We start from the raw sequence: 26358 nt of genomic DNA, 5'->3' as shown, positions 1-26358 counted from the left end.
ATACATGGGAACACCCTACAAGTTCCCCTACAAATCAGTCACCATCCTGACTTGAAAAGATATCGCCATCCCTTTGCAGTCGCTGGGTAAAATCCTGGATCTCCCTTCCTAACGGCATTGAGGGATAACCCACAGCACGTGGACTGCAGCGTTTCAAGAAGGCAGCTCACCACCATCTTCTCAAGGGCAACTAGGTATGGGGAATAAATGTGGACCAGCCAGTGACACCCACGTCCCACAAATGAATGAAAAAATCCAAACCACAATCCAGCTAGAATAAGGTTACTAGTTCTGAGTTTTAGAACATAGAACAGTACAGCACAGAAGAGGCCCTTCGGCTCTCAATGTTGTGCTGAGCTATGTCCAAACCCAAGATCGAGCTATCCCATTCCTATCATTCTGGTGTGCTCCATGTGCCTATCCAATTTCTGCCTAGAAGTTTCTGAAGTGTATGACTCCACTATCACAGCAGGCAGTGCATTCCACACCCCAACCACTCTCTGAGTAAAGAACGTACTTCGGTCATCCCTCCTATATCTCCCACCATGAACCTTATAGCTATGCCCCCTAGTAACAGCTACATCCACCCGAGGAAATAATCTCTGCACGTCCATTCTATCTATCTCCCTCATCATCTTATTAGCTTCTATTAAGTCGCCTCTCATCTTCCTCTGCTCTGAAGAGAAAAGCCCCAGCTCCCTCAACCTTTCCTCAACCCACCCTCCAAACCAGGCAGCATCCTGGTAAATCTCCTTGCACTCTTTCCAATGCTTCCACATCCTTCTTACAGTGAGGTGACCAGAACTGCACTCAATATTCCAAATCTGGTCTCAACAAACTCTGGTATAGTTGCAGCATAACCCCGCAGCTCTTAAACTCAAACCCTCATTAATAAATGCTAACACACTATAAGCCTTCTTCACGGCTCTATCCACTTGAGTGGCAACCTTCAGAGATCTGTGGATATGAACCTCTGTTCCTCCACGTTCCTCAGAACCCTGCCATTGACCCTGTAATCCGCATTCAAGTTTGTCCTACCAAAATGAATCACCTCACACTTACCAGAGTTAAACTCCATCTGCCACTTTTCACCCCAGCTCTGCATCTTATCAATGACTTTGCAGCCTGCAAAAGCCCTTTACCTCATCCACTATTCCACCAACCTTGGTGTCATTAGCAAATTTACTAACGCACCCTTCAGCCCTCTCTTCCAAGTCATTGATAAAAATCACAAATAGCAGAGGACCCAGCATTGACCCCTGTGGTACACCACTGGTAACTGGCCCCCAGTCTGAAAATTTTCCATCCACCATGACCCTCTGTCTTCTATGAGACAGCCAGTTACTTATCCAATCTTGTCCAATTTTGAGGAGAGCTCACTAATCATTAATTACACAAGTCATAAAGAAAGAGTTAATTACTGAGATCCCATCCGAATTGGTTATGTAACATTTCTATCACTAAGTGGTCGGCCTTCCTCAGACATGTTTCTATAATATACTCCATCATACATGTCTTCAATATTTCCCTCTATCAAATTTCTATGGTTTTATTCATACTTCAGATTCTTTCTTCATCTCTCCACAAGTATCTACACTTGGACTTGAGATCTGACAAGAAAGTTGTCATTGGTTTGATTTTTAACAGCACACGGCTATTCACAATTGTAACATGGAATGTCTTCTTGTTCAAGAACTCTGAAAGAGCTGAAATAACTATAATGAGGTGCATAGATAAGGTAGTCAACATCTTTTCGCAAAGGTAAGGGACTCTAAAGCTAGAGGGCATAAGTTTAAGGTGAGAGGGGTGAAATACAAAAGGTTCCAGAGGGGCCATTTTTTCACACAGAGGGTGATGAGTGTCTGGAACAAGCTGCCAGAGATAGTAGTAAAGACTGGTACACTTTTGTCTTTTAATAAGTGTTTAGACATTTACATGGGTAAGATGGGTATAGAGGAAAATGGGCCAAATGCAGGCAACTGGGACTAGCTTAGAGGTTTTAAAAATAGGGCATGGAAAGTTGGGCCGAAGGGCCTGTTTCCACACTATAAACCTCTATGACTCTAAACTAAGGCTATAGAAGTGGAATTGTCGGCTGACTTCACCGCAGGAAAAGATTTTGTTGAGAATTGACTTTGTGGACTTAATGTCAACCTCCCACATATGTATTTACAAATTACAGCAGATGTGTTACCATAGCAGACAACAGTGTCATGTACACATGTTGAAACCAGCAACACTGCCTTTGTGTATTGACATCCTAGGAAGAGTAACTCATTGAATGAATGTCCTGTTGGCTGCTCACAATCCTCACCCTGTTGCTAGCTTTGGTCTCATGGCCACATGCATAGTCAGTGCCTCAAGGAACAGATTTTGACTTGACATTCTACAACCTTCTGGACCTAACATCCAGTTCCACACTGTTTGATTATAACCTCTGCTTCCATCTCATTTAATGTGCTTTTCTTTCCTTTGTTTTGCTGTGTTGATCTTGTCTTATTTTGTTCCCTACACTACAGAAAGAGGCCATTCGGCTCATTGAGCCTAAACTGACAACAATTCCCCCAAGGCCCCATCTCCATAAGCCCACATATTTACCATGCTTATCCCTCTGACATTATAGGGCAATTTCGAATGGGCAATCAAACTAACCTGCACATCTTTGGCGTGTGGGATGAAACTGGAGCACCCGGAGGAAACCCACATGGACACAGGGAGCATGTGTAAACTCCACGCAGTCATCCAAAACCAAACCTGGGTCCCTGGATAACCACCGTGCCGCTTCATGTTGTATTCAAATGGTTCTCATGTAGCCATTCACACCTCATTTTGAGTTAACTTTAGTTTCTTTCCCATATCCGCTGCCACTCTCTTTGGCTGTTGCATCATGAAATCTTATGTCATTTAATCTCTGCTGCCCTCCACCCTACCAAGGTCCTTCCCTTTTGTTCTTCCTGCCTATGCCCCTGCAACTAGCATAAACACTTGCATATTTCTGACTACTTTTTATTCCATTCTCAAAAAAGGTCATCTTGATCTGAAACGTTCGCTCTGTTTCTCTTCACAGCCTGACCTGCTGAGTAATTATTTACAGCATACGGAAAATTTATTGCAGTTTTTCTGGATTTTCTAAACATGTATGGTAAAAGACTAAAATAACACTTTCTGGGTATGATTTGAAAGAAGAAATCAACGCTATCTAATTTGAGATCTCGCCATTTCCAATTACTAAACCCTAACACCGCACAAGTCCATTCAACTGGAAGACTAAATTTTGATAGAGTTTTTTTTAAAATCACTTTTCATAAGTGTTTAAACTCCTTTTATAAAAAACAATGGGGCAATTGTTCTCCAACAAAAGTAAACTGTCGCAAACACGTTTGCAACAGTTGCAGCAGCTTATCTTTGACCCCCTGTGTATTACAGCCACACTATAGTGTGGGACTCTCACCTGTTCTCAGACAGTTGTGTGTTACCCCTGGCTCGGCAGCAGTTCCCAGCCTGTCCCCTCCCCGCAGCAACCCTTCTGAGGGATTGGTTCGTTCACAGAAAGAGAAGGCGTGCTGACGGCACCTTTCGCTCATTGACCCTGGCCTTCTGCCTCATCTATCCTCCTTACGTGTTTGTGCAGTTGCGCTCTGTGATCACAAAGAGGTAAAGGCGAGCACCATGGATCCGGAGAAAGGCAGACAAAATTTTGATGTGCAGTACTCCAACAAGGAGCAGCAGGCGTTCATGCGATCTTCACCCTCCGAGACGTCAGTGAAGAGCCGCTCTCAGCAGCAGAGCTTCAAGCACCGAGTGCTCATTGCGGTGAGTGCAGCCAGTCAGCAGTGCATGGGAGCGCTAAAGAGTCAGCAAGCCAATGGAGAGAGTGTTACTGGAGCGTGAGAGTCACTCAGCGTGTAGAGACACAGAGGGTCGCTGGTTGGGTGAAGTGTTGACGTGGGGATGCCGGCGTTGGGCTGGGGTAAACACAGTAAGAAGTCTCAACGCCTGGTTAAAGTCCAACAAATTTAATTGGTAGCAAAAGTCACTAGCTTTTGGAGCGCTGCTCTTTTGTTAGGTGAGTGGGTGTTCTGTTCACAAACAGGGCGTATAAACACACAACCTCAATTTACAAAATAATTTGATTGGAATGCGAGTCTTTACAGGTAATCAAGCCTCAAGGGTACAGATAATGTGAGTGGAGAGAGCATTACAGGTTAAAGAGATGTGTATTGTCTCCAGACAGGACAGTTAGTGAGATTTTGCACCCCCAGGAAGTCATGGGGGTCACAGATACTGTGACATGAAGCCAAGATCCCAGTAGAGGCCGTCCTCATTTGTGCGGAACTTGGCTATCAGTCTCTGCTCAGCGACTCTGCACAGTCCTGTGTTGTGAAAGCTGCATTGGAGAACACTTACCTGAAGATCAGAGGCTGAATGCCTGTGACCACTGAAGTGTTCCCCAACAGGAAGAGAACACACTTGCTTGGTGATTGTCGAGCAGTGTTCATTCATCCGTTGTCATAGTGTCTGCATGGTCTCCCCAGTGTACCATGGCGGTCATGGGCATTTGGCCTCTGATCTTCGGGTAAGCATTCTCCAAGGAGGCCTTCACAACACATGACAGTGCAGAGTCGCTGAGCAGAGACTGATAACCAAGTTCCGCACACATGAGGACAGCCTCAACTGGGATCTTGGGTTCAGGTCACATTATCTGTAACTCCCATGACTTGTCTGGGCTTGCAAAATCTCACTAACTGTCCTGTTTGGAGACAATACACATCTCTTTAACCTGTGCTTGGCGCTCTCTTCACTCAAATTGTCTGTACCTTTTAGACTTGATTCCTGTAAAGACTCGCATTCTAACCAAATTATTTTGTAAATTGAGTTTGTGTCTTTATACGCGCTGTTTGCGAACAGAACTCCCACTCATCTGATGAAGGAGCAGCAAGCACTCCGAAAGCTAGTGGCTTTTGCTATCAGATAAACCTTTTGGACTTTAACCTGGTATTGTGAGATTTCTTACTGCGTGATGTGTTACGGTCATGGCTAGGGTCAAAGAGCAACTTAATGCAAGGTTGATCCATTCAAAAGTCTGATGGCAGCAGGAAAGGAGCTGCTCTTGAGTCTTTTGGTACATATCCTCAGACTTTTGTATCTTTTTCCTGACTGGAGAAGATGAAAGAGAGAATGTCCAGCATGTGTGGGGTCCTTGATTATGCTAGCTGCTTTTCTGATGTAGCGGGAAGTGTAGACAGACTTAATGGATGGAAGGCTGGTTTGAGCGATGGATTTGGCTCCATTCACGACCCTTTGTAGTCCCTTGCAGTTTTGTAGAGAGCAGGAGTCATACCAAATAGTGATAAAACTAGAAAGAATGCTTTCTATGGTGCATCTGTAAAAGTTGCTGAGAGTTGTAGCAGACATGCCAAATCTCCTTAGACTTCTGAGGAAGTAGAGGCATTTGGTGGGCTTTCTTAACTATAGCGTTGGAATGGAGGGACCAAGTCAGGTTGTTGGTGATCTGGACACCTAGAAGCTCTTGACCATTTTCACTTTGTCCCTGTTGATGTAGAAGGGGCATGTCCTCTACTATGCTTTCTGAAGTCGATGACAATCTGCTTTGTTTTGTTGACATTGAGGGAGAGATTATTGTTGTCACATCAGTTCACCAGAATCTCAATCTCATTCTTGTACTCTGTCTCATCATTGTTTGAGATCCGACCCACTACGGGCGATGTCATCAGCAAACTTGAAAATCGAGTTGGAGGGGAATTTGGCCATACAGTCGTAGGTGTATAAGGAGTATAATAAGGGGCTTCTGGGGCATCAGTGTTGAAGATGATCATGGATGAGGTGTTGTTTCCTATCTTTACTGATTGCGGTCAGTGGGTTAGAAAGTTTAGGATCCAGTCATAGAGGGAGGAACAGAGCCCCAGGCCATGGAGTTTGGAGATGAGCTTTATAGGAATAATGATGTGAAGGTTGAGCTGTTGTCAATGAATAGGAGTCTGACATAGGTGTCTTTGTTATCTAGGCATTCCAGGATTGAGTGTAAGGCCAGGGATTTGGCATTTGCTGTGGACCTGTTGTGGCAATAGGCAAACTATAATGGATCCAGGCAATCTGGGAGATCATGACTAACTTTTTGAAGCACTTCATAATGATGGATGTCAGAGCCACCATACGATAGTCATTAAGGCACACTGCCTGGCTTTTCTTTGATATCTGGGATGAAAGTTGTCTTCTTGAAGCAGATAGGTACCTCAGATTGGTGTAGAAAGGTTAAAGATGTCTGCTAATACAGAGGGGGGGGGTGGGGGTGGGGTTTGGAGATTCTGAGGGTCACTCAGCAGAAAAAGAAAGAGTGGGTCACTGAGGGGAGGGGTGGTGGGGGGGGGGGGGGGGGGGTCACCCAGCAGAGAGAGGTAATCATTTCAGAACTCACAGCCAACTCTCCACTGTGTCCAACTCCCGACAAATTTTCCAAGCACTCATTGTTGTATCTGAACAGCTGTTAGCATGTGTTGAATATGTTGAATAGCTGCAGTGTATTTCCCAACAAACTTGTTTCTCAGTTCGTAACCAATGCAATTAATTCCAATCAGTTGAAATTTAATTTATTCGATATTTATTATTTCAATGCTAGTTCTGTCTGTGTGTATGAGGGGTACACTTATCCCTGTATTGTGTTAAGAAACACTACCGACAAGCGGAATGTCCTTTTAATAATTGCTGATTTATGAATGGAAGTGAGTTTGGTGCGTGACTGCATTACAGCCAGCTCTCCTTGATCTATTACATCCGGATCCACACACTTATTTTCTGGCTGAATGAGTGTACAATTCACAAATGTAACCGTGATCCCCAGTCCAGAGACAAGTTTCCTGTTCCTTGGGACTCTCAATATAACAACCAGATTTTCAGACCCAATAGCAAAACCAAGTCATGTTCCTAGCCTTTTTAAAATTTTCAGCATTTACTTTTACTGGCATCTGCTCTGTAATTTCTGTTTTATGTTAATACATTTTTATTGCCTAAGTTGTCACATTTGAAAAGATTTCCTGATTGCAGAATTTTAAATAGTGCTGTTACTGATGTAAGATGGTTAAATCAGTTAAAACTTAAAGAAATAGTTGATATGGATTCAGTGTTTCTTCTGGAGCTGATTGTTTAAATAAGGGTGTATTCTAAAGAGATTTACCTATTTGGGCTTAAGTTGATTTTGACTAAAAGGCTCGGAAGAAGAATTTTAATGCTAACTTTGATTTGATTTTATTGTTGTCATTGATTGGTATACAGTGAAAACTATTGTTTCTTGTGTGCTATACATACTGTTCATAGAGTACAAAGGGGAAGAAAGTAAGGGGAGAGTGCAGAATGTAGTGAACTGTCAATCCCTCCGCACCTCCCTCCTCCGTTTGTTGACTCATAGTGAATTTGGACAGGCACACTGGACCACTCTGAGCTTCACACCATCACTGCCTCTCTTTTCTCTTGCACTGTCTCTGATTTGTCATACTTCTTGCCTGGTATCTGGTATAAATGAACAGAAATGTTTATGTGAATTACTACACAGACACAAACTCCTCCTACTTATCTTCATCTCATTCTTTCTCACAAATGTGATTAACTAGCTCCCTTAGATACCTATGACCACACCTAATTTCCTACCATCTGGGAAGAGAAGTTTCTTCTGAATGATATATTGGATTTATTCTTCTTTTCATGCTCTCCCTCTTGAATGGACGTATCTTTCTTACACCTACCCCATCCAACTCCTTCGGCATTTTAAAAGCTTCTATCAGGGATCTCAGCCTTCCCTTTTTTTATGGAGAGCAATCTCAGTTTTTCCAGCTCTACACATTACTTGGTGCTATTCCTCATTCTTGGCACCATTCTAATAAATTTTTTTTTGCACTCTCTCTAAGGCTTCCTGAAGTCTGCCAGGATTTGAATGTATTTGACCATAATCCAGATGTGGTCAAAGCACTACATTATAAAGGTTTGCGTACTTCCTTGCTTTTTCATTCCAAGTTTCTATTAATAAATCCAATGTACTTTTTTGAAACAACAACTTTCTCGACTTGGCCCACCATCTTCAAAAGGTTTATTTACATATACCTCATAACATTGCCCCTGCCAGTGTAAATGGAATAATTAACCTGTTGCAGTTTCTTCTGGTTTAAAACATACAAACAAGAGTCAAAGTAATAGGTTTACACTACTGTATGAAATGATAATTTGTTCAGCCACATTTAAACCACTGCATTTTATTCAGTGTTTAAACATTTCTATTGTGCTAGTTGAAGAAAAGCAGTGGAGTTCTTCCCAATATTTATCTTTGAATCACAAGAACACATCATTTGGTGGTTTTCACATCACTAGTTATGGGGTGTTTGCTATGTGAAAATTTGCTGCCATATTTTCCACATAAAACAGTGACTATGTTTTGGCTATATTTGGCTATAATATTATGGTCTGAGGTCATGGGGATGCTTTATAAATGCAAAACCATCTTGCTTCCACTGGTTTTACAGACCAGGATTGCAGTAGTTTTTAAATCCATTTTCCTGTGGAAGGGGAAAAAGAACAAATATTATTCACCCAGGACTGCTTTCTTTCAACTCTAACCATGTCCTCATGTTTCTGCTGAGAAGATAATCAGCTTCTATTATCTCCACGGAAGATTTCAGCTCAGTTTTCACATTGCATCTCTGCCTTTGAAGTGTTTCTGTCTGAAAAGGTGTGGCATTCCATTCTCTCTGGACTAGTTGGTTAAGTGTCATTCACAAGGCATTTTCCAACAAGTGGTTCCTTTGCGGTCTGAACCAGTTTTTTGCTTGTATGTCCTTTTTAAAAACAACACGTATCTTATTTACACCTGTAAATAATTTGGGGCTATGATCCATTGTTATGACGGTAGTAAGGGAATTGGATATACAATTAGACTCTCAGTCAGACAGTATCTGCCTAGATTTTGTGCTTCAGTCTTTGGAGTGGAACCTCAATCACCAGCCTTCTTATTTAGAGGCGAGGATGCCATCTATGGCTGATGCTGCAGAAAGAAGGAAGAAAAGTTGAGTGTCAATTAGATTAGCATCTTAAGTACCTTGAGCATCTTTGCATACTTTTTATGTAATTTATTATAATTTTGTCTGTTATAATTCAGGTCAGAAACTCCGAAGTGTTTTATGAAGTCTGCCTGGATCATAAGTTTTGCAATTTGAATTTGGCTAGGGTAAGCATGAAATGTTTTACTTCAGGTATGATTCAAACAATCCACTAGGGACCTTTTATCAAACAAAATTTATTTAAGAATACTGTTTTATAGAAAGAAAATTAGCAATAACTTTTACCAATTACAAACAAGAAAAAAAACAACCATGATATTGTGGTCTATCTGAACAAATCCCATAAATAAAATTCTTGCCATTGGTTAAGGACAGAAAATGCAAATGCTCACGTTTTGCTAGAACTTAGTCCTTTGATTGGATGCTACGGTTATTTTGATATACACTCAGACAAGCTTTCCCAAAACACCAGGGAGAGAGAGAAACTCTAGATACTAACTAGCAAACCACCAATAGCAGATTTTTCACTCCAGGAAGGCCAGTCAACCTGCTGCCAACCAGCCATCAGAACTTTGAGAGAGAAAACTTGCCTGCCACTTGACAACCAGCTTCTGATTGTAAAACCAAAACTGAAGATAGATTCTTCTGGAGAGAAACCACCTGACTTTGACTTGTCAGTCAATTTTCCTGGACTATGTAGGGTCATAAAATAAATCCCAGCAAGTTCTTGAGACCCAGAGTAAAAATAAACAAAACCCCATTTAAACTATTGAAGCAGCAATAAAAAGATATCTAAGCGGGCAGGCAGTGCCACACTGAAACCAAAAAGCCTGCTTAGAAACTGCAGAGAACATAACTTTAAAAAAAAGTTTCTTAAAGACGTACCAACGTTACAGTCAAATCTTTCTATAAGATCTCTTCCCCCATCCCCTCCAATCTGAGAATAGTTTCTACAAGATAAAATGCTGCTTTTTATGTACAGATACACATTGGGCAGGATTTTCCAGGCATTCTTGCAGGTAAGACTAGGATCCAAGAGCACAGCCTCTGAATAAAGGGACGACGCTTTAGAACTGAGATGAGGAGGAATTCATTGCCACAGAAGGCTGTGGAGGCCTGGACATTGAATGTATTTAAGACTGAGATAGAAAGATTCTTGATTGGTGAGGGATCAAAGGTTATGTGGAAAAAGCAAAAGAATGGGGTTGAGAAACTTATCAGCCCATGATCAAATGGTGCTGCAGACACGATGGGCTAAATGGCCTAATTGGGCTCTTTTACCTTATGGTCATAAGATCTCATTGATGGTGAACCCCCCACTGCGGGGACCATGGCGGCAGAGTGTGTGAACAATGGAAAACCCTGTTGACAGTAATGGGACTGAAAGATCCTGCTGCTGGCCAATGGCGGGTCACCTCCACTGACACAAAACATGCTTTGGAGGGAGCAGAAAATCCCATCCAACATGTGAAAATGAAATTCACAACAAAAATTGTCACGAGTGCTTCATTGGTTTATTTTGAATTAACTTTGACACAATTGGTTTTTAAATTTCAACTCTTTGTAAAACACTTGGTGAATTGGGCTTTGACCTCACTACTCTTACACCATATTTTCTGTACAAAATAGGACAGATTAATGCCAAACTCGAACAATCATAAACTAGTTTTGCCATGAGAACATAAACCTGACTTGATTTCCTTCAAACTCTGGCTGGATGGAAGGTAATCATGATGTGGAAGTCAGCAAATAGCTGCTGTGGACTTTGCTGTCAAATATCATGCTACTTCCCCAAGCTCTGGAATTCCCATCCTGAACCTTTCTCCCTCTTCTCCTTTTATGAATCTCCTTAAAACTCACCATTTTGATCAATCTTTTGATCATTGCCCAAATATCTCATCCTGTGGCTTGATGTACATTTTACTATATCAAAGCTGCTACTTAAATGAAAGTTGCTGTTGCACCTGAAGCATCTTTCTCTGCAGTGTTTCTCTCTTCCCTCGCCCTCATACACATTCCCTTTTGCAGGGATAAAGAACAAGAAACTGTAGCACCACTGGAAATGGTGTTATGGAAGCTGATTGCTCCCCTAGCACAGCCTGCTGCATTGCCAGCTATTTCTAGAATGGCAATTGAAGAGCATACCTGCTTGAAGAGTGCTTGTGTCACAGTTCTTATGATGAGGCCACGCAGCTCAAACAACTGATCTGCTTATGTCTCATATTTGAACTGCGCAGGTCCATATCACAAATTTGTGTGTCACTCTCTACAGATCAAGTGTTCAGCTGCATGATGGAGCTTGCACGTGTTATTTAAAGGGCCATGCACCCAACTTGCAGATAATGCGATTTTGAAAAACTTCTGCTATTGTAAAGTGTCAAAGAATGGTGAGTCTCTGGTTTTGGCAGGGAGCATTGCTGCATCTTCATGGAGGGTAGTCAAGGAGGTGATATATTCAAACTGTTGAAGAAATATCTGGTTTCATGACTCCTATGTTTTAGGACTGTAATTGTGTTAGTATGGGAATTAACTTTCTAATTGCAATAGGGGAAAATATCCAAGTTTGAGAAACTGGTAAATGCCCCCAACATAATGACCATTCAAAGGATAGCCCATGTTTATCTAAAGCGTTTAAGAGAGTTATCGATGTGGAACAATAGACTACAGATGGCCTTCTTTTAGTTTAGGATGGAGCCAGTAAGTCCGCTAAGATTGCAGTTGTCCCATTAGTGGCATAAATTATTCATGTAGTTCCCCAGATAAAAGAAATGTGCGAGAGCAACTGGTAAGTAAAGGATGGGTTTGTGCATGATCAATTTGCATCTCTAACTTGGACATCTTGGTGTGCCACTTTATCTTTGTGATAGATTGTAGGGAGATTCTTTTTTGATTTGGGTTTATCTGTGTGTTCTCTCACAGAAATGGGCAGTTTACATATTGAGCTGGAACGGCTCCGAAATGGGCAAAGAGAGAAAACTGCCTGGAGCTACAGACAACTAAGCAAGAAAGTAGTGAACCCCATGCTTGAGCTGGAGTGTTGACAATTATGGGGCACTTAAAGAGAATTGGAGGATTGCCTAGCCAAATGTGCAGGGGTTCAAGAAATCTCCTACTATGGAAAATAACAGGAATACTGAGGAGAAGTAAACTGAATTCCTGAGTGATGTGGCACACATTGGTTTGGTTCCTGGAGAAGTGCAGGAACCTGCAGGATCTTGGAAACTATAATAGAAGTCCTGGGTGTAATAAAAATAGAATGGGGAGTGACCCATAGGATTTTCAGGCTGAAGGAATGTGTTTACTAAACATTATGTTAAGTTAGTACTTGATTTGTTAAATTCTTATACTCTAACAGTTTTTGTTTAAAATGTGAAACCTAATGACGTATTCCTTTCAATTCATAACTGGGAGTTTGAATCTTTTTAAAGTTAATCTACCTTAAGATCGTAACATACAGGCAGCGACAGGGTATGGGGATTGAAGTTGTAGTACTTTTGGATCTGTATCATAACAGGAAGATAGAGTCTATGTCTTTGAAAGCTCTGCACAATGCACTCTGTCAACGTGGAGTCGGAAAGCTCCATGCTCTTTCACAGTAGCAGGAGAATGCCGGGCAGGCTACCTGATGAACTCAACTACTCAATGTGCATCCTCATGAGCGTTCCCCTGTTTGAGGCAAAGAGGGGTTGGGGAGGAAAGCAAGCCATTCACGTTGACTCCATTTGCAACCTGTTCATTCTGTCAAATAGCAAGGTGAGGCTGAACTAAAAGTTGAGAAAGGCTGTAAGGTAGGAACACACATTATCCTTAATGTCTTGTGTCACAGTGGGCCCAATGACATGGAGAGGCATCTCCTCCATAGGACTCAGATGATGCAGGCATTATTATCCCCCACTGGCTCTGCTCTAATCTATTGTGGGCAACTTTGACCTGCAAGAGAGAAGAAAGAATTTTAATGATTGTGGGAGATAAGGAGACAACAGGAGGTGAGTGCGAGGCGAGCAACATAAGTGACGATGAAACTGTGTATCAGGATGCTAGGCATAAATCCAGAATGGCTGGGATTACTGAGAGCTGAGTGCTGGAGATGTGTTGCATTAAGCAGCATGAGGCTGGCGAAGTGGTAAGAAAGAGACATTATGTGAGGTGGCAGCACCAAATGTGGGTGCTCCCTCCCTCCAGTGCAGTTGATGTGGGCAGTTCGCGAATCCTGACCACACACCTGAATAATGGTGTAAGTAAATTTCCTTCTTCTGATATGTGGGTACCAACTTGATATGGTAGAAAGCCAGTTTGAGGAATAAACCAAACTTGCAAACAAGCAGAACAGCTGATATTGAGTTCAAATAGAGGTTCAGTCTAGCTACAAATAACAGTCTCAACTCGACTAAGAACACTGTTGTTTGAATAAATGTCATTCACTAAATGTCTGTACAACATAATCTTAGATGGGAAGGCCTACCATAATCACCAAAGATATGTTACAAATGGACCAATTTTAAAATGTCTCAAGATGTAAAGTAGTGGCTCAATATTTATTCCTTAAGCAACATCACTAAAACCAATTATCTGGTCATTAGTACTTGCTAATTTTGGTGCCTTGCTATGTGCGAATTGGCACATTACAACAGTGATTACACTTGTTACAAATCCAAAGCTTTGTAAAATTATAGTATTTTACATAAAACAATTAACAAAAAAGGGGACAAGTTAACAAATTAACAAAAGGTCAAATGACCACGTTAAAGGGGCAGCCCCTTTTGCAACTCAAAAGCGAAAACAGAAGGAAACTTTACTAAAGAACTCCGCTACCCACAGTGCCCACTGGGCATGGAAGGCCTCAGCTACTCCAGGGACACCTGGCTGTGAATATAATAGATTCCCTCATTTGCCTGCTGCCTGGACCTGTTAATGGCCAATTTGGCCAGGTCTGGGAGCTGATTCATGAGGTCCTCCTCCCTCTCCACCTCTCTGTACCAGCTGCCTAAAGACCAGGAACATGGGACTGAAGTACAACCAAAAATTAAGTAATGAATTTTCAAGAAAACTAAAAACGAGTGCAGTATACATGTGTGGTCCGCAGACCCTGCAAGGCTGCAAAAAACACAGGCATCCTGGGAGTCCATGAACTGACCTATCCTATGGTTGTACAGGACAGCTGCCCTTGAACTGAGTGCGAGGCCAGTCAGCATTTCTATATGGATGCAAGATTTGTGTAACTCACGTTGCCACGAAGATGGGCTTTGAAATGGGGAGAGTTCTTGAGATTGCAGGTCTTCCTAAAATATTCCCGAATCTCTCAGACTACTTAGTCTGTCAGGATTGGGTGGGGGCCGGGGGGAGAGAACATTTGGAGGACAAATGTCTCTCTGATTCACTGTGCAGGAATGCTGATTAGATTTGCACTTGGATTGGAAAAACCAAATTTGTGAGGATTTAAAATGAGACTGCAATATTCACCTCACTGTGATAGAAAAAGTCCTGGAAAAATCATCATCATGAAAGACCATTTTTAGGTTAAAAGGGAAAGGAAAATGAGCAGGAGTAAATACGTGGGAGTTAATAACCTCTATAGCATGGCATTGGGAGAATTGTGTATCTACCTAAGGGCCAGTGTAAAGTATATCTGTGAAATGGGATATGGTCATGGTAAAAACAAAAGGGGAAAATTCTGTTCTGTAGTTTTAAAGTATAATTTTCCTGTACAAGCATTGTTTAGTTAATGTTGCTCCCAGTTTGCTTGTACAGTAAAAATCTTAAAATGTGAAATATGGAAGCAAAGTTAGCTTGGAAGTTGCCTGTCCCATAGTCATAACATGCTGCGGGAAGGCTGAACAATCCAATTGGATGGCAGCTGTATCAGTTGTGACTGTGCCACAAGTGGGCACTGTTTGGACTGCAAGAGGAACAGGAAGAAGGCCCATGGATCGCAGAGATAGGTCTTGGGCAGGGAGAGTGTGGGAGTTCATGAAGGGAGGTGGGGGTTTGCTGCAGATCAGTAGAAAGGGGAAACTCACCAGCTGTTCACACTGGTGGATCTTTTCAAACCCCCCCCCCCCAGACCCTTGGCTCCTTGGATAACACACCCTTGTCACTGGTTCCCCCAGATAGGATTCAGTTTGAAATCCTATTGACAGCAGCGGGACCAGAATATCCTGCTGCCAGTAAACAGCATGCTGCCTCCCACTGTGTAAAACATGCTGTGGCAAGGCCAGAAAATTTCACGCTTTGTTTTTTGTTCTTCAGTTGAGTAAAGAGGTGATAAAACAATAGATTTAACAAACCACAATGTTCCTTTTGCCTGGAGTTCTATTAGAGCTGGAGACTAATCCTCTGTGTGATCTGAAATGTTTATTTTCTCAGGTAAAAGTTTTAGAATTTTAAAAATATGGTTTAATATTCAAGCAATTGAAAATATAGAGCACAATTACCATGCAAACAATAATAATCCTCAGCCACAGCAAATCAGAGACTCCATGTTTTGTTTTACTGTTAAATGGCATCCAGTCTCAAAATAAATTGCCTAGTTCCAAAATTCCATGAGATTTTAATGTTAAGTTACGTTGACCAGTCAGCATTTTTTTTGCTATTCAAAACTTCATTTTCCCAGTTATAGAATCATAGAGGTTTACAGCATGGAAAAGGCCCTTCGGCCCAACTTGTCCATGCTGTCCCATTTTTACCATTAACGTAGCCCCAAATGCATTTGGCCCATATGCCTCTATACCCATCTTATCCATGTAACTGTCTAAATGCTTTTTAAAAGACAAAATAGTATCTGCCTCAACCACTGCCTCTGGGGGCTTATTCCAGTCACTCACCACCCTCTGTATGCAGAAAATGCCCTTTGGGATCCTTCTTTATCTTTCCTCTCTCACCTTACTACGCCCACTAGTTTTAGACTCTCCTGCCTTTGGGAAAAACTGTTGATTATGTACCTGATCTATGCCCCTCATTATTTTATAGACCTCTATAAGATCACCCTTAAACCTCCTCTGCTCCAGGAAAAAAGATCCCAGTCTATCCAACCTCTCCTTATAACTTAAACCATCAAGTCCCGGTAGCATCCTAGTGAATCTTTTCTTCACTCTTTTTCTAGTTTAATAATATCCTTTCTGTAATATAGAAAGGATATTATTAAAGTTTTTTAAACAAGCGTTGTTTAGCTAATGTTTCACCTAGTTTGCTTGTTACAGTAAAATTCTTAAAATGTGAAATATGGAAGCAACGTTTGCTTGGAGCTCACCTGTCCATAGTCGTAACATGCTGCAGGAAGGCTAAATGATGACCAGAATTGAAGACAGTATTTGAAGCATGGCCTTACTAATCTCTTGCACAACTTCAACAAGATGTCCCAACTCCTGTATTCAATATTCTGACCAATGAAATCAAGCTTGCTGAATGCCTTCTTCACCACCCTATCCACCTGTGACCTCACTTTTAGGCTCTATGAACCTGCCTTCCAACATCTTTGTTCTACAATTCTCCTCAGCGCCCTACCATTAACTGAGTAGGTCCTGCCCCAATTCGATCTACCAAAATGCATCACCTCACATTTATCTAAATTAAACTCCATCTGCCTTTCATCAGGCCATTGGCCCAATTGATCAAGATGCTATTGCAATCCTAGGTAACCTTCTTCACTACCCACTGTGCCATCAATCTTGGTGTAACCTGCAAACTTACTAACCATGTTTGCTAAATTTTCATCCAAATCATTAACAGAAATAACAATAACTTATGCAAATGAATGTTTCCCTTTCTCTTTAATAGCCTCTATAATACTTCTCACATCTTCTAATTTGAGACTTGCAGTCCCTGCTCTATCTGGCAGGTAGGTTGGTAGTGATGACAGTAGCATAAAGCTAGGTTAGTCCCAGGTGATAATACCAGTACTTAGTGTGGAAGTATAATTATTTGGTTATTCCAGGCACAGAAAATTTTGCATTTTAGAAATTAACATAAATGTGTCCACTGTCCAGATATATTGGTCATATTTATTTTTTGGTGATTCGGATTAATATCACTCCACAATCATAGAATCCCAACAATGCAGAAGGAGGCCATTCGGTTCATCGAGTATGCACTGACTGTGCATCTTACCCAGGTCCATTCCCCCACCCGACCCCAGTAACTCCACCTAACCTGCACATCTTTAGACTATGAGAGGAAACCGGAGCACCCAGATGAAACCCACACAATTATGGGGAGAACATGCAAACTCATACTTGCACAATGTATAGAATAGGTACTATTATGGTAATTAAAATGCCATCCATAGTCATGAGATAAGGTCAGCTGTTGAAAATAGATGGTTTTAGATTGAAGATTTTTAGAACATCCCCTCAGTAGGGAAATTGTTGAATGTATAGGTAGATACTGAGTCATTTGGTTTATTATTATCACATTTATTAGTATGCAGTGAGAAGTATTGTCCCTTGCGCAGGATACAGACAAAGCATACCATACATTTCATAAGACCATAAAAAATAGAAGCCCAAGTTTGGACCATTGAGTCTATAGTCTGTCGTCATTCAATAAGATCATGCCTGATCTGATTCTGGTTTTAACTCCACTTTCTTCTACCCATGATACTTATTGAAGTGTTCACATTGAATCTCGCATGTCAACAATCTAACATGCTTTGGAAGCTGAAATACCATTCCTTTATCAAACAATGATCTTGTAACCATCTTCACATCTTTTATTTGTGCACTCTTGAAACAATGGAGCATTGTAAACCTATTGAACAAAAAAGGGTTTGTAACGTCATTCTTGACCCTAATTACTTGCAGTCGAGAACAGACAATCAAGATTATTTTACAAGATTGCTATCAAACTTCACTACTTGTTTCCCATAGATCTCATAGTGACTACCAACTATGGAATTAAAAAAAAAGCATGTACACGCTGCACCTGTTTCAGCTAAACAAAGTAAGTAATAGCTGTTCATTAGTCGAGGCATTGCCTTGATCTGCATCAGACTGCCTTGTTTAAATATTCAAATTATGCTTGGCAGTGAACTATCTGTCGCCATTACCTGGTTCATTTGCCATGGCATTGCCTCTACCAATTTGAGTCCACTTGCCAACCAGTCTACACTTTCTTCTCATATAGTATAAAGTTGTTTCTGCTGAAATTAGTATTTTGCAATTGTCTTGATGAGTGCAAAACAAAAAGTTTCAACAAAACCACTTTTTCAGCAAGACTAACTGAATTAAGATGTAAAATGACAAGATTTAAGATTGGTCCAAAGTCACATTTCATCAACACAATGAACAAATGATAATGATTATCAGACTTTTAATTCTGATAACGTAAAGACCCTAATCAAATGATTACTCTGTTCTTTTCATTTGGTTTGTCCTATACTTAAATTGGATTGATTTTAAAACTTGCCTCAATTTGACCCTTGGTCATGAAGGAAGTTGATTTTTCAATGAATTGATTTTTGCCACGATTCTCATCACCATCTCAGAACAGGCAGTGACAATGTGATTTCCATAGTGATCGTCTGAAAGTTTGAAGAGTGCCTGATTTAACAACATAGGCAGATGTTGCAGTTACACCATCACTCAGTAGATAAAAATGCATTGTATCCATTTTCCTTTTTAACAAGTTAAAAGAAGTTAAAATGTTATACACGACAAATTTATTCTTCTAAACGGGCCCTGATGCAACAGAGGCTCTGATATTCATCATGGTAAATCAGTTAACAGCTCAGAGATGAAGGAACCAACCAGTCTCACCCAGGAAGGAGCCAAAAGAATAGTAAATCATTTTTCTGCTTACTGAAGTAAAAAATGTAATAATTTTCTCTGTCAGGAAATAACAGATCATTGAGGGTTATCACTCGATTCTATCCAAACCTGCAGTACTGTGTTACGAAAGGTAAACTTATGATCAGAGAACAGGATGATGTTATTGGATGAATGACAAAGTCAGTTAACTCTGAACGAATCTTCTGCTTCTTCCTCTTGAACCTTCTCTCCACTTGGACAGGACTCTGTGTTCTTCTGTGACCTGCTGAGCTCCAGCCAAAGCTCATTTGGCATTTGCAGTTAAGAAGGCAAATGGAATTTTGTCCTTTTATTGCTAGAGGTTATGTTGCAGCTGTATAAGAACATAAGAACATAAGAAATAGGAGCAGGAGTAGGCCATCTGGCCCTTCGAGCCTGCCCCGCCATTCAATAAGATCATGGCTGATCTGTCGTGGCTCAGTTCCACTTTCCCGCCCTCTCCCCATAACCCTTAATCCCCTCTCTTATCAAAAACCCATCAACCCGCTTCTTAAAAATATTTAGCGAGGCAGCCTCCACCACTTCAATGGGCAGAGAATTCCAGATATTCACCACCCTTTGAGTGAAGAAGTTCCTCCTCAACTCCGTTCTAAACTGCCCCCCTTTATCTTGAGGCTGTGCCCCCTAGTCCTACTGTCTTTTTTGAGCGGGAAGAGTCTCTCCACCTCTATCCTATCCATCCCATTCATCATCTTATACGTCTCAATGAGATCTCCCCTCATTCTTCTAAACTCTAACGAGTACAAGCCTAGTTTATTCAGCCTCTCCTCATAGCTCAACCCCCTCAACTCCGGTATCAGCCTAGTAAACCTCCTCTGCACTCCCTCCAAGGCCAAAATATCCTTGCGCAGGTGCGGCGCCCAAAACTATAAGGTGCTGGTGAGACCACACCTAGAGTGCTGTGTACAGTTTTGGTCTCCTAACTTAAGAAAGGATATACTGGCACTGGAGGGGATGCAGATAAGATTCACTAGGTTGATTCTGAAATTGAGAGGATTGGCTTATGAGGAAAGATTGAGTAGACTTGGGCTATACTCATTGGAATTCAGAAGAATGAAGGGAGATCTTATAGGTAAGATAGAAGCAGGGAAGTTGTTTCCACTGGCAGGTGAAACTAGAACTAGGGGGCATCGTCTCAAAATAAGGGGAAGCAGATTTAGGACTGATTTGGGGAGGAACTTCTTCATGCAAAAGGTTGTGAATCTGTGGAATTCCCTGCCCAGTGAAGCAGTTGAGGCTACCTCATTGAATGTTTTTAAGGCAAGGATAAATAAATTTTTGAACAGTAAAGGAATTAAGGGTAATGGGCAGGTAAGTGGAGTCCACGAAAAGATCAGCCATGATCTTATTGAATGGCAGAGGAGGCTCGAGGGACCTGATGGCCTACTCCTGCTCCTACTTCTTATGTTCTTATGACAACTTGGAAGTGAATTGGAAACCAAATTCCCTGGTGTTTGTTGAATGCATATAAATACAGTCAGTTTTTTTAGCCAGTAATGTTTATCTTTTATTTGATGGTATGAACCTTTAAAAAAATGCAGTTTTGGGATATGAAAGTAGTCCAGAGAGTGGGTCATGAGTTGATCCTAAGATCAGATACCTGAGCAATAGGAAAAAAATTGGACTTTTCATCTGAAAATTAAAATACCAAATTAGGGAAAAAGATTAAAAATTCTGAGTACGATTTCAAATTGAGCCATGATCACATAACAGATGAATAGGGGTACAAATTCATAAAGGCAAGGTGAAGGCTAAAATCAAAACACAACATGCTGGGAATGCACAGCAGGTCAGTCAGTGGGTGGAATCGTCCAGTCCCTCATCAGCCAAGCATCCTGCTGGTGGGTGCTTAACTTGGCAGAAAAGAAATGTCTTAAAGGCCTTTTGCATGCATGCTCATTACAAGGACACCTCACCGGAATTACTTTCACCTTTGTGTTGAAACTTTGATCCCTTAAAGTGGGAGAAGAGTCTTTTCAAGTGGACAGAGTTCAAGGTCAGTACAACTGGCTGACAAAAGGGGCACCCAAATGATCATGAGGTAACTGGATGAAAACGATGCTCAATTGTGTTCTTCCCTCTGTGGTTAAAAAGCCCACACTTCAGTAGGCTTGTTCCTGATGCATGGGTCTCATGACATTGAGATCTCAGCAAGATTGGGAGTAACATTCATTCTGTGAGATTTGCCACCTGCTGATGTTAGAGGCAGGAAGGGAGGTGATGCCTCAAAGGGGCATGGTTGGTGGATGCAGCAAACTTCTAACACCAAACCTCCACCCTCCCAGCTGAATGGTTATGGTTGGCATGGGCTCATGTGGTAAGCCTTTGTGTGCTGCCAAGGCATTGGTCTCTCTAAGAAACTCCTGGAGACAAAATTGAACAGTGTCTGAGGGAGGGCCTCACACATCAGCTCTGTCAAGGGCAATACCTCCATGCCTACTCATGTATGAATGGGAGGGACACTCATCTCTGTTCCTCCAGAGTGTCCTTCACCTGAAAGGAGTGGGGTTGGAATGTCATATCTAAATGAAAACCAGGCTCAGAACTGGCTTGGTGGCTCTGAGATGGAGGCAAACCAGAATGGAATATGCTCAGAAGATTGATTTATGGCAACTCACAGCTCCGCTGAGGCATAGGTGATACACACTCCGAATAGCCCTACCTCCCAGGGTAAAATTTTCAATTATTAGGGGATATAGGTTTAAGGTTAAAGGAGAAAGTTTAAAGAATTTGTGAGAAGCAAGTTTTTTAAAACAGAGGGTAGTAAGTGCCTGGAATGTGCTGTCAAGAGGAGAAGATAGAGACAGATACAATAGCATCGTTTAAGAGGCATCTTGACAGATACATGAATAGGCAGAGAATGGAGGGATACAGACTGTGTAGAGGCAAAATGTTTTTAGAAAAGCGTCATATGTTGGTGCAAACTTGGTGAGCCAAAGGGCTTGTTCCTGTGCTGTACTGCTCTTTGTTCTTTATCCTTTGCATTTGTAATGTATTGGTAGATTAGTTTTGTGTATGTTGTCATAAAACCCCATCAGTTTCTACCAATATCCTTTAGGAAGGAAAACTACTATCTGGCCTGTACATGTGACATCAGACACACAGCAATTTGTTTGACTCTTGAGTGCCCTTTGGAAAGGTCTAACAAGCTACTCAATTGTATCAAAGCACTACAAAGTCCATAAATTTGGGGGGCACAGTAGCACAGTAGTTAGCACTGCTGCTTCACAGCTCCAGGGACCTGGGTTCGATTCCTGGCTTGGGTCACTGTCTGTGTGGAGTTTGCACATTCTCCTCATGTCTGCATGGGTTTTCTCAGGGTGCTCCACTTTCCTCCCACAGTCCAAAGATGTGCAGGTTAGATTGATTGGCCATGCTTAAATTGCCCCTTAGTGCCCTGAGATGTGTAGGTTAGAGGGATTAGTGGGTAAAATATGTAGGGATATGGGGGTAGGGCCTGGGTGGGATTGTGGTCGGTACAGGCTCAATGGGCCAAAAGGCCTCTCTCTGTACTGCAGTGTTTCTATTTCTTCTATGAAATAAAAATGAAGCAGATGGCATTGACCAAGGTACCAGAAAAGATAATGGTAAACCCAGCTCTGCCAACCTTGCAAACTCCTCCTAATTAATAGTTGGATCTTGTGCCAAAATTGGGTGGGCTGTCCCAGAGACTAGTCAAGCACAGCATCTCCTGTAGAATATGATGCTGTGATTATGACAATGTCCTAACCACCACAATCATTGTCCCTGATCGGGACCCCATGATGTCTTATGGTTTAGACGTGGGCAAGATAATATCCTGCTGAATATTGTGTACTATCCCTCCTCTGCCGATGAATCAGTACTCCTCCATGTTGAACACCACTTGCAGGAAGGAGTGTGGCAAGGTCACAGAAAGTACCCTGGTGGATTTTACTGTCTATCACTAAAAGTGGCTCAGTAGTACCATTACTGACAGAGCTGGTTGAACCCTGATAAACATGTTAGACTGGGTCCATGGTAGATGGCAAAAGGGCAAAACATGCTGGATCTCATCTTCACCAACCTATCTGCTGCAAATGCATCTACCGCTGATGCAATATCGGTAGGAGTGATGACTGCACACTCCATGTGGAATCAAAAGTCCCATCTTCATATTGAGAAAACCATCTGTAACGCCATGCTAAATGGGATAAATTTTAAACCAATATAGCAACTTTAGACTGGTCAACCATAGAACATAGAACATAGAACATTACAGCGCGGAACAGGCCCTTCGGCCCACAATGTTGCGCCGACCAGTCTTATTTTTAAAAAAAACATTGACCCACTAATCTAAACCAATCCCTTTTCGTCCATAAACCTATCCACCAATCTCTTAAACGCCCCCAAACTAGGCGCATTTACAACTGCAGCAGGCAGGGCATTCCAGTCCCTCACCACCCTCTGGGTAAAGAACCTGCCCCTGACATCCGTCCTATAACTACCCCCCCTTAATTTAAAGCCATGCCCCCTCGTGCTAGCTTTCTCCATCCGAGGAAACAGGCTATCACCATCCACCCTATCTAAACCTCTAATCATCTTATATGTTTCAATAAGATCCCCTCTTAGCCGCCTTCTTTCCAGTAAAAACAACCCCAAATCCCTCAGTCTCTCCTCATAGGACCTCCCCTGCATACCAGGCAACATCCTGGTAAACCTCCTCTGCACCCTCTCCAAAGCCTCCACATCCTTCCTGTAATGTGGGGACCAGAACTGCACACAGTACTCCAAGTGCGGCCGCACCAGAGTTGTGTACAGTTGCAACATGACGCTGCGACTCCTAAATTCAATCCCCCTACCAATAAACGCCAAGACACCGTACGCCTTCTTAACAACCTTATCTACTTGATTCCCAACTTTCAGGGATCTATGTACACATACACCTAGATCCCTCTGCTCCTCCACTCTATTCAAAGTCCTCCCGTTAGCCCTATACTCAACACATCTGTTATTCCTACCGAAATGGATTACCTCACACTTCTCCGCATTAAACTCCATCCGCCACCTCGCGGCCCAGCTCTGCAACCTGTCCAAGTCACCCTGCAAACTTCGACACCCTTCCTCACAATCTACCACACCTCCAACTTTGGTGTCATCAGCAAACTTACTAATCCACCCAACTATACCCTCATCCAGATCATTAATAAAGATTACAAACAGCAGTGGCCCCAAAACAGATCCCTGAGGCACACCACTCGTAACCGAACTCCATGATGAATAATTACCATCAACCACCACCCTCTGTCTCCTATCTGCTAACCAATTCCTGATCCAAGTACCTAAATTACCACCAATCCCATACATCTGCATTTTCTGCAGAACCATGGGGTGCTGTGGGCCATCTGTAACAGAGGAATTGTACGTAACCACAATCTGCAACCTCATAGCGTGGCAAATGCCCCACTCTACCATTACCATTAATCCAGGGGATCAACCTTGGTTTAATGAAGAATACAGGAAGGCATGTCAGGTGCAACACCAGGCATACAAAAAAATGAAGTATCAATCTCTTATTGAAGCTACAAAACAGGATTACCTGCATGCCAAACAGTGAAAGCAATATGTGATAGAGAGAGGTATGTAATCCCACCACCAACTAATTAAATCTAAGCTCTGCAATTCTGGCACATCTGGTCATGAATGGTGGTGGACAATTAAACAACTCACTGGAAGAGGAAGCTCCAAGTATCTCCATCCTTAAATAAAGCAAATTACCGTGGTTGATGAAATTTGAAACAAAAACAGAAAATGCTGGAAAATCTCAGCAGATCTGACAGCATCTGTGGTGAGAGAATAGAGCTAATGTTTTGAGTCTAGATCCAGACTCAGTGTTAACTCTGATCTCTCTCCACAGATGTTGTCAGACTTGCTGAGATTTTCCAGCATTTTCTATCTTTGTCCTCATCCTCAATGATGGGGGAGTCTAGCACGAGTTCAAAAAACAAGGTTGAAGCATTTGTTTGAAAATACTGGATACTGCGAAGGCTATGGACCCTGACAATATTCCAACAATTGTACGGAAGACTTGTGCTTCAGAACTTACTGCATCTCTAACCAAGCTGTTACAGTAAAGCAACAATTCTCATAGAATCATAAAACCCTACTGTGCAGAAAGAGTCTGCAGCAATCACAATCCCACCCAGGCCCTACCCCCACATATTTAACCTGCTCACCCCTCTAACCTAAGCATCTTAGGACACACTAAGGGGCAATTTTAACATGGTCAATCAACCTAACCCGCACATCTTTGGACTGTGGGAGGTAACCGGAGCACCCAGAGGAAACCCACACAGACACAAGGAGAATGTGCAAACTCCACACAGACAGTGACCTGAGCCGGGAATTGAACCCAGGTCCCTGGAGCTGTGAAGCAGCAGTGCTAACCACTGTGCGACCGTGCCACCCCATAATTCTGGCAATGCACAAAATTTCCCAGATATGTCCTATCCACATAAGGCACGACAAATCCTACCTGACAAATTAATGCCCCATCAGTCTACTCTTCATCGTCAGTAAAGTGATGGAAGGGGTCATCAACAGTGCTTTCAAGCAACATTTACTCAGCAGTAACCTTCTCACAGACGCTCAGTTTGGGTCCCGACCTCATTACTACCTTAGTTCAAACATGGACAAGAGAGCTGAATACCTGAATGGAGAAGCTCTCCGCTGGTTGGAGTCATACCTGGCACAAAGGAAGGTGGTTGTGGGTGTAGGAGGTCAATCATCACAATATCAGGACACTGCTGCAGGAGTTCCTCGGTGTAGTATCTGTATCTGGATTCTCCGCCACCCAGTACTCTGGCCATCGTGGAACTGGTATACCATTTGAATGAGTTTGGGAGGGCGGCCGAGCTTTGAAATGATCCTCCCCAGGCCTTGTCGGCTTACAGTGTCGAAGGCTTTCGTGAGGTCAACAAAGGTTGTGTAGAGCTTGCAATTCCCAGGCATTCCCAGTCACCAATGGCGTCAAACAAGGCTGTGTGCTCACACCCACACTATTCAGCATGATGTTTACTGCCATGCTGAATGATGCCTTCCAGGACAGTGTTGCTGGAATCAGCCTCAAGTACAGAGTGGATGGGAAGCTCTTCAACCTGAGGAGACTTCAAGCTATTACCAAAGTGAAAGAGACTGTTCTGAGAGATTTCCTTTTTGCCGATGACTGCTCCCTGTATGCTGACTCAGAGCCAGAGATGCAAGTCAGTATGGACATATTTTCCACGGCATGTGACAACTTTGGACTCACCATCAACATTAAAAAGACCGAAGTCATGCACCAGCCTGCTCCTCATGCACCATACACAAAACCCATAATCACAATGAAAGGGCAGAAACTACAGGCAGTGGACCAGTTCACTTATCTTGGCAGCACCCTCTCCTAAGCAGTGACTATTGATACAGAAGTTAACTACAGAATAGCAAAGGCAAGTTCTGCTTTTGGTAGACTGCGCTCCACTGTATGGGAACATCGAGGA

The 26358-nt window shown here is 42.3% G+C and overlaps 1 protein-coding gene across 1 annotated transcript in view; it reads left to right on the top strand.

Moving 5' to 3' along the window:
* Nucleotides 1-3489: 3489 nt before the first annotated feature.
* Nucleotides 3490-26358, top strand: part of LOC145344993 (ectonucleotide pyrophosphatase/phosphodiesterase family member 3-like) — a 127340-nt gene continuing 104471 nt past the window's right edge. The window contains exon 1 of the mRNA XM_080192433.1: nt 3490-3813. Within this exon, the coding sequence (XP_080048559.1) occupies nt 3670-3813 (144 nt within the window). The 5' untranslated portion in view covers nt 3490-3669. The remainder of the gene's footprint in view (nt 3814-26358) is intronic.

Source organism: Carcharhinus amblyrhynchos, chromosome 7 (assembly GCF_965287045.1).
Source record: "Carcharhinus amblyrhynchos chromosome 7, sCarAmb.v2.hapA, whole genome shotgun sequence".
Classification (NCBI taxonomy): Eukaryota; Metazoa; Chordata; class Chondrichthyes; order Carcharhiniformes; family Carcharhinidae; genus Carcharhinus; species Carcharhinus amblyrhynchos.
This window is presented reverse-complemented; position numbering and strand designations above follow the sequence as displayed.